The sequence below is a fragment of the Rattus norvegicus genome, chromosome 10 (genome assembly GCF_021556685.1).
Source record: "Rattus norvegicus strain SHRSP/BbbUtx chromosome 10, alternate assembly SHRSP_T2T, whole genome shotgun sequence".
Taxonomy (NCBI): domain Eukaryota; kingdom Metazoa; phylum Chordata; class Mammalia; order Rodentia; family Muridae; genus Rattus; species Rattus norvegicus.
The window spans coordinates 20,884,532-20,902,335 of NC_141543.1; the positions used below are offsets into that span (position 1 = coordinate 20,884,532).

The 17,804-nt window shown below is 49.3% G+C and overlaps 2 protein-coding genes across 14 annotated transcripts in view; one reads left to right on the top strand and one right to left on the bottom strand.

Moving 5' to 3' along the window:
* The window catches only part of Mettl26 (methyltransferase like 26), a 42,849-nt gene that overhangs the window by 4,533 nt on the left and 20,512 nt on the right, over positions 1-17,804 (top strand). For 5 of the 8 annotated variants that reach the window (XM_087571528.1, XM_087571525.1, XM_087571526.1 and 2 more), the window contains exon 5: positions 5,806-5,926. In XM_087571528.1, the coding sequence (XP_087427654.1) occupies positions 5,806-5,890 (85 nt within the window). In that variant the 3' untranslated portion in view covers positions 5,891-5,926. Of the gene's footprint in view, positions 1-5,805; positions 6,530-8,059; positions 9,166-10,557; positions 12,489-17,804 lie in introns of those variants that run through there. The other 3 variants (XM_087571527.1, XM_087571523.1, NM_001037188.2) reach the window with 3 other exon arrangements.
* Positions 1,812-17,804, bottom strand: part of Rab40c (Rab40c, member RAS oncogene family) — a 35,470-nt gene continuing 19,477 nt past the window's right edge. For 2 of the 6 annotated variants that reach the window (XM_087572664.1, XM_087572665.1), the window contains 6 exons: positions 13,346-13,434; positions 11,918-11,978; positions 11,238-11,298; positions 4,953-5,030; positions 4,498-4,720; positions 1,812-3,643 (listed from right to left, as the gene is read on the bottom strand). In XM_087572664.1, the coding sequence (XP_087428790.1) occupies positions 3,363-3,643; positions 4,498-4,720; positions 4,953-5,030; positions 11,238-11,298; positions 11,918-11,978; positions 13,346-13,376 (735 nt within the window). In that variant the 5' untranslated portion in view covers positions 13,377-13,434 and the 3' untranslated portion in view covers positions 1,812-3,362. Of the gene's footprint in view, positions 4,150-4,357; positions 4,721-4,952; positions 5,031-6,777; positions 6,850-11,237; positions 11,299-11,917; positions 11,979-13,345; positions 13,435-17,804 lie in introns of all 6 variants that reach the window. The other 4 variants (XM_087572663.1, NM_182675.2, XR_015630725.1 and 1 more) reach the window with 3 other exon arrangements.

Sequence of the window (17,804 nt, forward strand, 5' to 3'; positions counted from 1 at the left end):
GTCACCAAGGGGCGGAGAAGGGCCAGCTAAATCAGGGAGGGGGACTCTGTAACCTGAGCCCCTCCCTCTACAAGCTGGAGCCCAACAGGGATCAAAGTCCCCTTAAAGACCCTCCCACCCTCTATTCAGGGAGGAGGGGCAGGGCTGGTAAATTTCGGCTTTTGTCCTCAGCTCTTCAGTCTCTCATTCAGTGAGGTTGGGCAGGGATGAACTCCAGCCTCAGCTTTTAGCCTAGTTTTTCTCCAAAGGCAGCCAAGGACAGCACCTGTCCTAATTATACGTAAGGCACACACATCTTCCACTGGCAAGTGGTAGAAGTTCTGTTCTCTTCTGGTCCCCTTCAAGTGTCATACTCGTCAAAAGGCCTTGGCATGGGATAAAAAATCTGCTAGGATGCTCACTTGTAATCCCAGCAGTGGGTCAGTGGGCCACAAGACCATCCAGATTGAGGCCAGCCCAGAGCTACAGCAAATTCCAGGCCCGTTTGGCTCCGTAAGAACACACTGTCTCAAAAAAACCTCTTAGGTATTGGCATCTCACCAGCTGAGGGCACAGCTTGGCAGGATTTATCTTCCTAGATGTACCTCTCTCTCTACAACTGGGCTCCTAGCTTCTAGCTAGGGTTTATGACACTCAGTTCCTTCAAATGGACAAAGCAGGTACAAAATAAATCAAAAGTCTACCTTGTCAGGGTGGAAGCAGATGGATGATCCATGGGCACTGGCCACAGACTGTCTCATGTCAACAACTGTGGTACACAGTATAAACAAGAGCACAGAGAAGCCACTGAACTGACCACACACCGGGCTAGATAAGATGGGTACCTCAAGGGATGGCCAAGTGCATCTTCCAAAGAGCAAGCATCCTAGATGTGGCTCAGGGATCTAAGTACGTTCAAGCCTTGCTCCAACAACCCACCATGAAGGCCAGCATCCATTCTTTAATTGAACTAGAGGCTCCACTACTGTGGGGGAGGGCAGGGAGATCAAAGCTGGTGGCAAGACAAAGGCCCTGGCTGGAATCTGCCTTTCCAAACCCTTTCTGTGGCTCCAGAGGTCCCCAGGGAGTGGTTTTCTCAGAGACAGGAAGGAAAAAGTCTGTGTGACCCTCTGTCTGACCTCCTGACCCAGGAGGCAGGGTAATAAGAGCCTGGTCTGGTCAGGAGATCAAGAGATGGCTACCAGGCGCCAGTGTCTGCTGCCTTACAAAAGAGCTGCGGGTGAGCCAGCTCCCGGTGAGGGGGCAGGGATCACCAGGCCACAGGCCCAGGATACAACTCAGGAAAAGTGCAGGTGACACCTGAGCCAGAGGCCACGTTTAAGCGAGCTGTGCTATCCCACACGGCTTTGACTTCCAGTGCATGAGGCATTACCCTGGCTGAGCATGGCCTGCAGAGTCCATGCCCTACTAGGTGCTTTCTGCTGAAGGTACCAACTCCAGCTCCCATGGCAGATGTCCTTGGTGCTGCAGTAAGCTATGTGAGGCTGTCTGCCCTAGGCTGAGTAAAGGCTCTGAATAGATAGGCCGCCAGATGCTAGCCTGGCCACGATCAGACCTCAGGAAACAGTGCAGCTTGTAACCAGGCCTGGCTACTTTGTGGCTGGGAATGTGAACCCAGTCGATGGATGGCTGCAGGTCAGCAAGGTCAGCTGCAGGGGACAGTTAACAAAGCCTGGGACCATTCTGTCAGGCACAAAGCAGTGCTGGCTCTGTTCTGTGGCAGAACACACTACCAGACACCCTTACCACCCACCCCCAACAAACCAGTCAGATGAAGCCAGACTGATGGTTCACAAAGAAAAGACATGAGCTCACTGCTGAAGTACATTTACTGTACAAAGAAGTAAGAACAAAGAACCAGGAATGGTGGAGTCCACAGCAGCAAGTGTAGTGTTGATGGTGTGCACGCAGGCCAATCCAAGTCCTCACAGTCTATACCATTCTATTCGCGACTCCAGAGAAAAGGTCTCTGTCAACAACAACAGGACTGGTGGGGGAAGGTGATGCTTGATTGTATCCAGCCTCTGGGCCAGGGTCCCAGGGGCCACTGCTTATCAGGCAGTTCCCACAACCACAGCCCTGTCCCCCACTACAGGCATTAACCCAATCTCCCAGAACTGCAGGCTGGCGCAGTGTCTACCAGTGCCCTAGTAACATCCATGGCAAAGATGGTCTTAGGAAATGTGCACTAAGAGGTCCCCAGCAAGGGGTCATGGCTCCTGTTATAGCCAGGACCCTGAGGGCAAGAGGTAGAGTTAAGCACCAGCGTGCCTGAGGGCTGTGTCACCAGGCAAGGACAGGGAGTGGTCACACAGGACATCCATTGGGGACAACATCCCCACAGGGGAAAGGCTAACCAGAGCAGACTGGGATAGGCGGAGCATTGTGGAAGAATATAGTCCATGGCTTCTTTAGAAGTAGCTCGGTCTAGTGAGTCCCTAAGGAGGGCTTGGTGTTCACCCCTAAGGTTGAGGCCTCTTTTCCAGAGTGTCACTAAGAAATTCCAGTGACGTGAACTTAAAGGCAGAAGGGTCACAATAGGCAAGGAGCAGCCATAAAACACAGCAAGGTTGAGGAGTACAAGCTGGTAGACGCTGGGGTCCTAGGCCCTGTGCCCCAAGCCCAGATCCTAGGGGCCACCAAGCACTAAGTCTACCGGAAGCTCTGTAGCCTCCGCCGGAGATGTGCATAGTAAACATCACCAAAAGTGCCGGGCACAATGGGAAGTGGGGCTTTCCCAAGGTGCACCAGCTTCCCTCGGCTCCTAGGAGGTCTCAGAGCTGAAACCTTGCCTATGCCCAGGGTACTGATCACCTCTGTCAGATATGGAAGCTAGGGCCAAGCCTGCTGCTAGAAGCATCTGAACTACACCCTGGCCCCATCTGTTCCCCACTGGCCTCTGAGCAACACCCAAATCTGAGCAAATCCAAGGATCATCTGGCTTCAACACTGAAGCCCTCCATCGCTGCTTCGTCCTTCCTTCCCTGACGTCCTGAGCTTCCCCAACGGCTGATGTGGCTATGAGGGGCATCCAGGCTTCCCTGACAGCCCTTTAAAAATGTACAAAACAGGTAAAATGTTCTCCATATAAATAAAGGGGAGCCAGGCTCACTTCCAGCCTGGAGTCCAGGACTGGTTCACACCTGGCCCCCGTAGCACCAGCAGCCCTGCTGCCTGGTTAGCGGAGCGTATTCTCTCCTGCACGCCCCTCCCCTCCACTAGCTCAGATGTGGAGGGAAGCCTGGAGAGACCCAGGCAAGGTTGTGTAGCCAAGTCTTCCTGCACGCAGCAGGGCCTAGCGCCTGGCCAGGAGTGCTCCAGCGTAAGCCCCAAGTCTGAACAGGCGGAACCCACAGGTCCCGCTAGGAGATCTTGCAGTTGCTCCGAGAGCAGTTCTGAGGTGGGCTCTGGGGGGGACGGATGGACTTGGACCTCTTAAGGCTGTTGCCCTTGCTGCCACTGCCCCCGGCCCCACTTGCCAGGGAGTAGGAGCGGCCGTGCATCATGACAGCATTCATGCCGTTGGCCATGGAAAAGGACTTGAGGTGGCTCTTGATGGTGACAGGTAGAGGGAGCTTGTCGATGAGGTGCACAGGAGTACAGGAGACAATGGCACGGCAGCAGAGGTCCTGCAGGCTGAAAACTGTGAGGGGGAAGGCAAGTTGGAGGAGGGGACAGGTAGGTTTTGTTAGAGGAATTACACAGTCCTTGGACTACCTGTAAAACCTGCTACGGCATCTCACCAGCTCAGGGCTCCTGGATGCCCCACTATCTGACCACTGGGTGGCTCCCATCTCCAGCCTTACAGCAGAGCATACTACACAGTGCAGCTGCTGGGAGAGGCCAGTCTGCCCAGCTGCTCTGAGACAGGGGTAATGGTGGTGGTGGTGATGGGGGTGGGTGACTTTGGAATGCAGCCTTTACTATAGCTCTGCTTGGAGGTTAACTCAGCCTTTTGGCCCAAGAGAGGGACTTAGTTACCCTGCTCTCTTCTGTGGCTCCATAGGGTGACACTGATCATTTCTGTGCCTGGCATGGACAATGACCCAGACATTGCTGAGCTGCATGTGCTGCCTCCGTGACCACTCAGCAGCAAAAATGCACATGCAGGCATGCAGAGGTCTGCTCTCAAGAGTATGGCGAGCGGGGCTGGAGAGATGGCTCAGCGGTTAAGAGCGCCCGACCGCTCTTCCAGAGGTCATGAGTTCAATTCCCAGCAACCACATGGTGGCTCACAACCATCTGTAAAGAGATCTGATGCCCTCTTCTGGTGTATCTGAAGACAGCTATAGTGTACTTATATATAATAAATAAATAAATCTTTAAAAAAAAAAAAAAAAAAAAGAGTATGGCGAGCAAGGAAAGAGATCTTAAGAGGGGGCTGCAGCTCTTAGAGACCACCTAGACTCTAAGTCCACTCTCAATGCCTGCAGTTCCACCATTATGCCCCATCGCTCCACTAGCTAGCACCCTATCAGAACTAAGCCTCAGTCCCACCTCGATTGGGCCTCCAGATCTTCTCCATGCCATGCCGCATGAGCACAATGCGGGAGAGCTCAGTGAAGGACTCAATGACGTTGAAGTTGCACAGCGGGCTGACTTCAAAGAAGGTCATGCAGTTCTTCTCTGCGTAGGCTCTGGCCTGCTCCGTTGGGACTTGCCGCTTGAAGGCGAGGTGCAGCCGGTTTCCAACCAGGATCCGGGGAACACCAGGTGCATGCTGAGGAGGGATTCAGAACTTAGCAGAGGCACAACCACAAGCCACCCCTACCACTTGGCCATAGGCAGGGCTCCCAGTGCAGACTCTCTGCAATGCAGCAAGTTCAGGGCATTCTGGAGGGAACCAGATAACCAAGGAGTCCAGTTATTTATGGCTGAACAACACTCCCAGGCATGTCCAATCACAGCTTGGTCCCACAGTCTCTTCTGGAGAGGCACAAACCCACACTTACCTCATCAATCTCCTTGATCCACCGGTCAATGCCATCAAAGGACCAACGGTTGGTGATGTCGTACACCAGAAGGATTCCCTGTGAGTGAGATAGAAGGAGGTTATCCACAGGCATGTCTGGGCCCACTCGCCCTGAAACTTGCTGGATGGGAATGGTCACAATTCCTAGGCAGGGCTAGGAATATGGCCCAGAAGTGAAGAGGGGAAATGCATCTGCCATCCAACAGGAGAGCAGCAGGAAGGAACCTTTTGTGAGTCGAACTGGCCCAGCCCACATATGCCATCCTATCCATCCCCCGAGAACCTGGCCTGGACAGAACTGACTTTTAAAAAATGTTTAAATACAGGCCAGTCATAGGCATTACTCTGAAATCATTCAAAAGTCACACGGGCTAAGCCTACGCACATAGGTCAAAGCTTTGGTCGGGGGAGGGGTATGAAGAGCCACAGAACTCACTAGAGGGGCAAGCATTCTGGAAGTCAGTCCATCAGTGAACTCCGCCCCAGGGGCACCTGGGGCTGAATGGAGGCAGCTCTGAGTTTTCCAACTCCAAACTTGTACAGCTGAATGTCAGTCACTCACAGAGCAGTAGTCAGTGAGAGCTGCTCGAGCCGGGAGAAGCAGGATTTGCTACGGGGCCTTTCCTGCCACATCCCTCAGAGACCAATTACTGGGAGCTCAGCTTTGGGCTATCTCCATCTGCCTCCAACATCCCAGCAGGGCCACTATCATGGACTTTCCAGCAGGGGCAATGTTGAGCACACTGCCAACCTGCCTCTTGTTCTGAGTTGACTTTGAATGAGATTCAGCAATCAGAGTCCACTCAACAAATTACCCACTTCTCTTCCCACAGGTTCTCAAGACATGGAGGACAGAGAAGGAAGAAGAGAAGGGGGAAGATGGGAACAGGAAGAAGGAAGCTGAATTGCCATTTCTGAAAACTCAGGCTAGTTCCGGGTCCTACAGAGACAAAGGTACCTTACCCACAGGTACATAGCAGGCCTGGCTCAAGCAGGGCAGCAGTTGGGGAGGAACTTCTCTATCCTGGAGGGGTCCCATACCAACCTTGAGGCCAGTTACCACTGAGAGGAGTCAAACTAGAGTTTGCCTGACCTCAAGGAGCCAGGCTGGTGGGTAAAAAGGTTAACATTTACAATAACTAAAAATGGCAGAGATGGAGTTCTACCCTTATAATCCCATCACTCAGGAGACTGAGCCAGGAGACTGCTGCAAACTCAAGGCCACTAGGTCTAGGCCAGCCGGAGCTATATGACAAGACCCTGCATCAAAAGCTTGATGGTTTAAATGAAAATGGCCCCCACAGGCTCATATTTGCACACCCAGAGAACCTGAGTTGCTGGGGGTGGATTCTGAGGTTTCAAAAGTCCACGCCAGGCCCAATATCTGTCTATCCATCTCCCTTTGCCTGCTGCTGCAGATCAGGGATGTAGAGCTCCCAGCTACTTCTCTAGTGCCATGCCTACCTGCATAGCAACATGCTCCTGGCCATGATGATAATGGACTAAGCCTCTGAAAGTATACACAAGCCCCCAATTAAATGTGTTCTTTTATAAGAAGTTGCCTTGTCACAGTGTCTTCACAAAAATAGAACAGTAACTAAGTAAGACAAAAATCAAACAACACAACAATATTAAGTCCCGACTTCCTTCCAAATCAATAAGCAAACACATCTCTAGCATGAACCTGCTGCCTTGGCACAGGGAAGAAAGCTCTCATCTGTTGCCAAGGGAAAGAGGCTGAGCTTCGGAGGTGACAGTGCCACTAGAGCATCACTTTGTGGAGCGACCTGGCTCCTGAGACTTACTCAATGGTGTGTCAAAGACTTCCCTCAGACGCTCACCCAGAAAGTTTCAACAATGAAGATCTTCTCTTTTTCCTAGAAGAGGGATGGGGATGGTAGGGGCGGCTAGAATTCATTGGCAGAGCCTAGAGCACATGAGGCCCTGGATTCTAACCCTGGCACAACAGAAGTAGAAGGGTGGAAAGAGAGAGGGAGAAAACGTCCAGAGGGGAGGGGACTGGGGATACAGCTGAGTGCACAGCACACATGAGAGTGAGCACAGTTGTCAATCGTGAACGTGCACAGCAAGCTGTGAAGTGGGAGCTCAGACTCCCCAAGTTATGTCTGCTAACACTCGAAAGAATGAAAGCATAAACAAATGGCACACTGTACAGGAAGTTTACACAAACATGCAGCAGATGGCACGAGGCTGGGTGCCTTTAATTTCCTGTTTACGCCTTACTTTGCCATATCCAGCACTTGTGTTATATCTTAAGACAAGCAAGCTGAAGGCCAACCTTCTGGAAGAAGCTCTCCTGCTGAGGCTGCCTGGGCAGAGCCTTCCCAGCCTTGCTCTCCCAGTCAGGCCCTTGTTGGCACAGTCTGGGTGAGAGTTGGAACAGACAGACCAAAGAGGCTGTGAATTTCCTAGAGAAAACTGTCTGGGATGAAATGCAGGCAAGAGAGTTGAGAACCAAAATGAACTAGCCCAAAGTCATCAGTTGTGTCTCAGAAGCACAATGTGTAGCCTTCATAATGACAGTCAGATAATGCTGATTTTTAGACCACTTATTTGCCAAGATATAGACACAGGCTCCCCTTTCTAGTGACCGTCTCCATTAGGCAATGACTCTAATGACTGCAGAGAATACCCTTCCAGTGTCTTCTAGATTTTCCTGAAATGTGAGGCCACATCAACATGGACAAGGTCTTGTCAAAGAGCCAGGCACTCAACACTTAAGACTCTGAGCCTCCAAACAGCAAGAGGCACTCTACACAAGGGCTACTGACTAGTCTTAGTCTTTTACCTTCTGGTAACAAATGTGTGAGTTGATTGTGCACGTACACACTGTTTTTGTTCAGCTTAATATGTAAGATACATTGTGGAACTAGGCCAAAGAGTAGGTTCCTTACTGTTACAATTCTTATTATTGTTGCTTTGTTTTGAGACAGGGTCTCACCATGTAGTCCTGGCTGTCCTGGAACTCCCTATGTAGACCAGGTTGGCCTTGAACTCATAGAGATTGGCCTCTGCCTCCTGGGAACTGAGATTGATCAACCTGAATTTGATCTTTGTGATCCACAGGGTGGCAGAAAAGGAAAGACTCCCATACTTGTACTCAGACCTCCACTACCCGTGTGGTTCAAAGAACCGGAACAAAATCCTCCTGTCTGCCTACTTCCCATACCCTGGTTGTGCTAAAATGCTCACTGCCAGATGCCAGTGGTACTGGTGTCCTCAGCAATGCCCTATGTATCAGCACGCATCCTCTCCTACTCCCCTTGAAGGGCACAGCACCTGACCACACACTTCCTGATCTAATGGAAGTGACCCACGGCCGGCTGGGCAGTACCTCCTGCTGGCACTGTTGTGTCAGGCCTGTCTTATTGCTTCCTTATACTAAGCCAGAGGGACCCACTCATTTTCTCAGGAGTCAGCACAGGACTATAGGAATTAAGACATCATTTCAGGACTCAACCATATAAACATTGGAGTTTGGCCATTGGTAAGGCTTAAAGGGATTCAACAGAGCCACAAAACAGTGTTATATGTGACAGGTGACAAAAGCAAGGCCAGTGGCCTTTGTGCTATGTACAAGACCCAGACCCAAGGGATACCGAAGGGCAGGAGAGCAGCAAAGCCTGTCCTGTAAGATGGCTTGTCCCATTGGCGGTGGCTCGGGGAAGCACTGCTGCGTTTCTGTAGGAAGCCACCATCTCATAGCTATCAGCTCCACCCAGCACGCACACGGGACCAGGCAGGAATGAATTCAGGGGCTTGTACCAAGGGCAAAGCCACAGGATATGCCTGGTACCTCAGATACAAACTAAGATGTGTGCAGGGAGTGCGCTCAGCTCCTCTCAGCCAGGAGACAGCCACCAGAACTTCTGGGAATAACAGGCAGTATAGAAACAGACCAACGGGATGCTTTGGGAATGATTCAAAAGAATGACACAGACACTGCTTTCTAAAGATTTTAGACTGGCAAAGACAGAGTCCCACATACTGAGCAGACAGGTTCTCGTTACCTCATTCCTCATGGCTGCTCATTGCACAGCACCAACCCCAGTCAGGCCATCTCTGAGCCGCTGCTCTCACTTCCCCCAATAACCTTTAGTGTTGTCACCCAAAGCCATCATCTCTCACATCCTTTCTGTAAAGTTATTTTTTGGTAAAATCTTTAGATGTAATTGTGTGTATGAATATTGTATCTGTGTTTATGGTTGTGCATCAAGTGCATGCCTGGTACCCATCAAAGTCAGAGGATGACTTGAGATCCCTTAGAGTGTGAGTTAAGGATGGTTGTGAGTCATCATGTGGATGCTAGGAATCAAACCCAGGTCCCTACAAAGCAACATGCACTTTTAACTACTGCAGCATCTCTCAAGCCCCTCTTTTTGGTTTTTAAATTCAAAATTATATGTATTTACTGTTTAAAAAAAAAATCTAAAAGTGGGGTAGTGGTGGCACATGTCTTTAAGCCACCCCTGGGAGTCAGAGGCAGCGGGAACTCTGTGAGTTCAAGGCCACCGTGGTTTACAGAGAGAGGTTTAAAAAAAGTTCCAGGACAGCCAGGGCTTCAGAGAGAAATCCTGTCTCAAAAACAACCACAAGAAATCTGAAACTGCTGCTGAGCAAAAGGAAGGCGATGTCTACAAACCGAGGACTTGCTGCCAAGCCTGGAGACCAGAGTTCTGACGCCCGGAGGAAGCCAACTCCCAAAGGCTGTGCAATGAGCCCCACACTTGCCTTACTATGTGCTTGTGCATGCTCTTTCTCTCTCAACATGAGGGAGAGAGGGAGGCAGGGAGAGAGGGAGGCAGGGAGGCAGGGAGGCAGGGAGGCAGGAAGGCAGGAAGGCAGGAAGGCAGGAAGGCAGGAAGGCAGGAAGGCAGGAAGGCAGGAAGGAAGGAAGGAAGGAAGGAAGGAAGAGGGCAGAGAATGGTGGCTCGTGTATGGAATTCCAGCAGTTGAGAGGCTGGAGAAGGAGGGTCCTTTAGAGTTTGAGGCCCATTTGGGCTATAACGTGAGATCCTGTCTCAAAAATCAGGGAGAGGAGTTGTAGAGATGGCTTAGTGACTAAGAGCACTGACTGCTCTTTCAAAGAATCCAGATTTGATTCCCAGAACCCACAGAGCAGCTCAGAATCACCTATAACTCCAGTCCCAGGGGATCTGAAGTCCTCTTTTCATGGCTACCAAGCATACATGTGGTACACAGTCACACACACAGGAAAAACACCCATTCACATAAATACATCGTCAAAAGGAAAGAGAAGCGAGGAAGGGCCTGCAGAATCCATCCTTAGCCTAGTGCTCATCAGTGCCTCACTCCGTCTGAAAGGAACCACACTTCAGACCATGCTTCTGCCTTCAGGGTCTACCCCTTTGTTCCCAAGGCAGTCCCTGGCTGGCCAGAGCTGGGGTCTGAGCCGGGGGAGTTCTCTAGGCTCTTCAGAAGTCTGGGGGTGCATCACAATGGAAATGAACTTCCATTCACACCTTTCATGTGGCAGCAAGCACAGGATCTAAAGCAGTTCTATCCACACAGGTCTTGCCTACTTCCCCATCTTCTGATTTCAGAGTGATAAAGTATCAGAGAGCACGTGGGATCCCAGGAACAGCTATCCATACCATGGGTGGCACAGGAACCCATGGTGTTCTTCTGCAGGCAAGACAAGATCCCCAGAGCCTGTTTCCTGACCAGAGAATCATCTGCAGCCCATCTTTAACATTCCCAATGTGCAGAGTTCTAACGTGTGATACAGCCCAGGTCACCTTCACATCCAGTCACACCCCTTAGGAGGTACCCGGCTCTGTGCGTGAAGGAGATATGGAGAGATACCTTTGTTTTTTTATCGAAACAGACAGCTTAGCTGCAATTTAATGGCATGGAGAGGCCACTGCAGTGACTAAGCTCGGGGCTCATCCTGAGGGATCATGAGAACAGGAAGGACTCAGGCAGGGACACTAGAGACTCAGTTGGCTCCCACATAGGCAATCCAGAAATGGAGGCTCCAAAGCTTGGGATTATTTTTCCTATACAGATGGGCTTTGGGAGACCTTTGTCAAAACACTAGGGAAAAGAGCAGAGGTGCAGCTCAGCCATGGAGCCCTCATCTAATAGGCTCATCCCCAGCTCTGTAAGAACAGGAACCGCAAGAGAGTAAAGTACTCATGAACAGTCAGGACAGCAGTCTAGGTTCAGAAAGAATCAAGAGAGGCACGTACTGGACAACAGCATAATACGGGGCTGGTCTTACCTGCGCACCCCTCGAGTAGGACCTGAAGATGGTACAGAACCTTCCCTGGCCCGAAGTATCCCTGAAACACACAGAGTTGGGTGGGGGCGGATCAGTCCCAGTATGAGAGGTACCATCCACATCCACAATTGTTTTTTTTTTTTTTCTTTTTTCCTTTTTTTTTTTTTTTTTTTTTGAGACTGAGTCTCACTGTATAGTTCTGACTAGAATTTGCTACATAAACCAAGTTGGTCTTGAACTCAGAGCTTTTTGCCTGTCTCTACCTCCTAAGTACTGGTTATTACTCAGGCATGCATATACCTGGTTCCTTTTCAATATTTAGTTCTATGTGGATGAGCAATCCATGCAAGCCTCATGCCCATGAGAGGCCAGAAGGTGTTAGATCCACTAGAACGGGAATTAGCGATGGTTGTGAGCTGCCAGATGGGGCACTGGGAACTGAACCTGGGTCCTCTAGAAGAGCAGCAACAAGAGTTCTTAGTAACCTATGAGCGTCTCTCCAGCCCCACAGAAACAAGTTGTTATGAGTAAAATTGGAGGAGGCGTTAAAACATCCTGGACCTTTTCGTTGTGTTCATTATGGAGAAGGGTCCCATTTGAGCAGGGTCTGTTTAAATGGTTACTGCAAATAAGGGGAGTCCTCACTTGGCTTCCACGCTGTCATCAGGTTACCAACTCACCATAGCTCCAGCTTGACACGCCGTCCATCTAGTAGGATGGTGGTAGTCTTATAGTCTATTCCTGTGAGGAAGCAGAGGGGTGAGAGTGTTCATCAGTAACTGCTTCACTGAGGTCTTCCTGCCTAGCACTTCCTCAAATCCCGCAATGACCCCTGGGGAGCAGAAGGAGGGTGCTCACTGCCCTTGGCTATGGCTTTCTCAGGCACCAGCCTAGCTCATGCTGTATGGCAGCCATGGGCAAGGCAGAAGCCCAGGTCAGATGGGGCATCAGATACACTCAGGCCACACCAGTTTCTCTAAAGGCTCTGGGCCCAGAATGCCTGGAGGGAAATGGTTCGCTCCCACTGTGACATGTCCTTCCTATAGATTCTAAGTTGAACCCTCAAAGAATAACGTACTTCCTAATTCTTGGATCATCAACAGGAAGGTATTTACTTATTTACTTACGGTTTTTACCTGTTTTGTTTTGTTTCCAGATAGGGTTTCTCTATGTAGCCTGGCTATCCTGGAACTCCCTCTGTAGACCAGGCTGGCCCCAAACTCTACGAATCTCCCTGCCACTGCCTCCCATGTGCTGGGATTAAAAGTGTTTGCCACCACTGCCTGGCTACTTAGCTTTTAGAGACAGGGTCCCAAGAAGTAGCCCAGCCTGGCCTTAAGCTCATTAAATCTCCTGCCTAAGCACCTGAGGATTACAAATGAACCCTTCTACACAGGACTAACGTAATTTTTAAAATGCTGCTCCCTACACCAGTCCCTAGAGAACTTATGCTTTCTCTGACTTGAAAGTTTGTTTGCTTTATAGTTTCACATTTTTATGAAAAATAAAAAAGGTCACCCCAATAGATGTTGGTGGTATCAAGCCTTTATGGTCGGGGAGGGCAGGGGCAATGGCCTTACTATGTAGCAGAAGCTGATGACCCTAAACAATGATGCTCCTCTCTCACCCTTAACACCTTAAAGGCGTGTTGGGGATTTGGCTCAGTGGTAGAGCGCTTGCCTAGCAAGCACAAGGCCCTGGGTTTGGTCCCCAGCTCCGAAAAAAAGAAAAAAGAAAAAAAAACAAAAACAAAAAAAAACACACCACCTTAAAGGCACCGGTTTCTTACTTTTCATATATATATGAATATACATATTGCAATCCAGGTGTGGTGATACATATCTGTAATCCCACTTGAGAGGTAGAAGCAGGATCATCATTTAGAACGCAAAGTCATCTTTATCTGCACAGTAAATTCAAGCTTGCCTGATCCACATGAAACCTTGTCTAAAACAGAATAAAGTTTTGGTCCAAGAGATCTTGGAAATGGGTGTTTTAGAATGCATAGGTCTCACTCTCACAGAATTTGGTGTACTAGTGCAGGTATACATCCTGGTGAGTATATATTGATGTCTGTGTGCCCATGTCCCTGTGCAGGAAGACAATACCTTCAGGCATCAGGTGCTCCTTCTGAGCCATCTTCTGCCTAGTCAACTAGTAACTGCATCCAAACTAGGTTCTCATGCATTAAAGGACACTACAATAGAGTGAAAAATTGCAACATACAGAATAAAAGAAAATATTTGCAAATTACACATTTTATTAGGACTGAAAGTTCTATAAAAAAACCCTTCAACTCAATAATAAAACTCAACTCAAAATGGACAAAGCCATATCCCTGCCAAAGACACGGACAGCAATGGACAGCAATGGTGCCAAGCACAAGGAATTGTTCTGTACAATTGCACTATTGGCGGGGCGGCCACCAGGAAAGGAAACCAGAACCCTGTGCTTGCTGAGCACTGCATGCTGGATTAGATGGCTAGACTCAAAACAGACGGCAAGGTGGAGACGCACCGGGACCTTTCTGCTTTGCTAGGCATAGCGGGTGGTGCGTGGGGAGGGGGTGCTATAAAATAATGACTGCACAGTGCACAAATAGCAGGTGCTACTGAGCTGTGTATCTGATAAATATTGTTAAGACATGCTTTATGCTTTCTGAGACAGTTTTACTTTTTCTCCTCCTCCTCCTTCCTCTCCCCCCTCCCCCTTCCCCTCCCCCCACTCCTCCTCCCCCGCATCCATTTTTTTTTTTGTTTTTGTTTTCCCAGACAGTTCTGGAACTAGCTCTATATACCAGGTGTCCTTAAACTCACAGAGATCCACCTGCTTCTGCCTCCCAATCACTGAGATTAAAGGTGTGCACCACTAATGCCCAGTTGAGGCAAGGTTTTCTATGAAGTCTGGCTGGCCTGGACTTTGTTACGTAGTTGGCTTGAAATTTGTAGCAATCCTCCTGCCTCTGACTACTCTGTTTCTATGACATAAAGTAAGGGTACTGCACACACACCCACAAGACTGAGAGCTGCTTTACCCTTTCCCTACTTTTCCCTAAGCTCCCCAGGAAGAAGCTCAATGCTGGCAACTGCAGCTTCCAAGAGAAGCTTGTGAGGACACTATTGCAGTGATTTTATTTTTATTTGATAAATGTCACTCACTCACTCACTCACTCATTCATTCATTCATTCATTTTGAGGCAGAGCCTCACTATGTAGCTCTGGCTGGCCTAGAACTCATTATGTAGACCAGGCTGTCCTTGAACTAAAGAGATCTTTCATAAAGATAGCCTGCCTCTACTTCCCATGCTGGGATTAAAGTGCACACCACCACACTTTATACTAATTTTTGATTGGCTTCTTTGAGAAAGATCAGCAGGACCTGCAGCATAGCCTTCCTTGACTGTGATCTGGACTCCCCAGTCCTATCCCTGAGGAAAGCAACTGCCTGGCTACCAAGCTACCCCTAGATGGTGCTGTGGCCCCAGGCCTGCAGCAGCTGCAACAGAACAATGGATGCCTGGGAAGAACATTCAAAGAGACCTTGGTAGTCACTAACAGACCTGTCAACAACATAAAGAACTATGTCGATGAACCTGTCAACTGTTCTCAGTTGGGTTCTGAGCTGGTCCTTGCCACTGACCTGGCTGTGTGACACTCACAGGCCTCCCCAGCCAACAACATACCTGCCTTTTAGAATGAAATACATTTGCATCACCTTAGTAGACCTATAGGAGCGCCCTGAAAGCTGCTAATACAGAGATGGTTTGCAGCTCTGGGAACCAGGTCAAGCATCTTAAGAGTGGAGCTGACCCTGGAAGTGGAGGGAGCAGGGCCTGCTCTGTAGCCACTGGCCTGCTTCATATACACCTAGGTGTTCCTTGTTCAGCCAGGAAATATGAGACACAGTCATCAATCAGCTGGCCAGTGAATCAGCCTATCCCCATCAGGTTTTAAATATAAGACACAGTCATCAGCTGGCCAGTGAATCAGCCTATCCCCATCAGGTTTTGAACATGAGACACAGTCACCAGCTTTTTAAATAATGGGAACTCAGTGTAGAGCACAGCAGTAAAACATGATTTGCATACACAAGGCTGGTTCCACTCCTAGTACCCTTCCCCACAGGTAGGATTTATTCAAAATAAACCAATGACCTGGGCAGGGCAGCACACACCTTTAACCCCAGCAGTCAGAAACAGAGGCAAACAGATCTCTGAGTTCATGACCAGCCTTGTGTACATAATTCCAAAACAACCAGGACTTAACATAGATCCTGTCTCAAAAAAGCAAAACGAAACAGAAATCAGCTGTCAAGAACCAGTGTGATGGGGCTGGAGAGATGGCTCAGTGGTTAAGAGCACTGACTGATCTTCCAGAGGTCCTGAGTTCAATTCCCAGCAACCACATGGTGGCTCACAACCATCTGTAATGGGATCCAATGTCCTCTTTTGGTGTCATGAAGACAGCGACAGTGCACCCATTAAAAAATAATAATAATAAAAAAAATAAACCAACCAAACAACAAGAAAACCCCAACAACAAGAAAACCCCAACAGTGTGATGGCACATGCTTGTACACAATCACAGTGATTGTGAGCGAAAGGCAGCCTGGGCTACAGTATGATCCTCTCAAAAAGAAAAGGAACAACCAAGCTCTGTGGTGCTGCGTAACTATCAGTGAATGTGCATTACACAAACCCACAGAGCTAGACCTTCAGCTCTCCTGGCAGACCTGGGCTTGAGGAGATCACAAGGGTCACAGCAGTGGCTTTGCATCAGCATCTTATAAGCACACACACACACCTTTTTTTTTTAAGTTGAAAAAATGAAAACCGCTTTCCTCACCCTGCAAAGCATCTTTACCTAGACTTCTAGTCCTCCAGCCTGGTTAATCTACAACCCAAAGCCATTCAAGAAATTAAGAGTCCCCAAAGTTTCCTCCAGAAGCTTCTGGACCCTTCTCCCCAACAGGACTGGAGGACTCGGTGATTTTAATGTCTTAGCGCTCAGTTCAGTGAGGAGGACCTCACTAGGTCCTCTGTTCATCACACAGTCTGAAGGGGCTCTACATCAAGCAGCCACAGCAAGCAAAGGCCAGTAGAAGTGAATGCTTGGGGGTCTAATGACAGCCCACATTAATGTGCTAAGCCAAGATACCAGAGAAAGAGCCCTTGGCTTAGTAGGGTTCTAAAAGGAGCAATTATCCAAAGCTTGAGGGTAAGTAGGTCCTGAGAAGGAGGGAGCACAGAGGTGGAGGGATGCAGTAGAAGAGGCAGAGCAGTGACCTGGAAGAGGTCTAAACCAGACCCAAGGGAGACAGCAGGCATGTGGGCCCAGTCTGGCAGAGCTATAGGCAAGCTCAGGTCTGAACGTCACTCTCATGAGTGGGTGGTGTCGGCAGGATGCCATCTATGATAACTCTCTTTCAGCACCATTCATTTTCCCTTCTGTCTAAAAATATTTTTCTTTTTAATCAGCTAAGACAAGCCCCGTGAGGACCAGCTTTGCCCTCAAGCCCCAGACCATCTGCTGAGCCAGTCACTACCCGTGATCTGAAAGCTTCCCCTAATGGCTTGGCTCTGTCCTCATAGCCCTCTTGCTCATCTGAACCCAATTCTTAATTTTATGGGATATATACCGAACAGGGAAACTGAGGCAAGGAGGTCATAACACTTGCTCTGCTCATGAGAATAAAAACATTGGCGGGGGTCCTAGCTGGGTCTACCATTCATTGTTCAAGTTTATATGAGACCAGATCTCACAAAGCTACCCTTGACCCCTGCCCAGCGCCCTGCTGCTCCCCCCCTTTCCCTCTAACTGTTCTCAGGCTGTCTCCTCTGCTTAGCGATGGCTGTGACCCCTGTCCTCAGTGCTTTCATCTGCCAGCATTGCTCTACACGCTTAGACCCTGTCCTCCTGCCCTGCTGGTCAGAACGACTGCTAAGATAACTGTCAGCTTTCTCATCTTTCCCCATCAGGATTGCCTTTATATTCTATTTTCTGGGAGAGTTCCTTAATTTTATTTTCCAGCCTTTTCCACGATCTCCATTGATCTGTAATTTTTAGACGCTCTTTGGGGGTGTCTAGCTAGCCTGCCAATGGGGCAGGAAGCTGGTCTTTGTTCTCAGAAGTGTGGTGAGATGTCTGAGCTCTCTGGAGCTCCCAGGGTCTTCTATCTACTTACATCTTTTTTCACCATTGATGAGGTGGTTGTCCCTCTGATCCCCATGAAAGCCCCCAAGAAGCTGCAGAAGGCTCTGTGACTCTGGCTTGAGAACTAGGGCTTGTCGAGGAGCTGCTGTACTGTGGGTGCCTCTGAAACTTTTCTAATAAGGTTTTTTTTTTTTTTTTTTTGGTTCTTTTCTTCGGAGCTGGGGACCGAACCCAGGGCCTTGCGCTTCCTAGGCAAGCACTCTACCACTGAGCTAAATCCCCAACCCCGCTCTGAAACTTTTCTTTCTTTTTTTTTTTTTTTTGGTTCTTTTCTTCGGAGCTGGGGACCGAACCCAGGGCCTTGCGCTTCCTAGGCAAGCGCTCTACCACTGAGCTAAATCCCCAACCCTCTGAA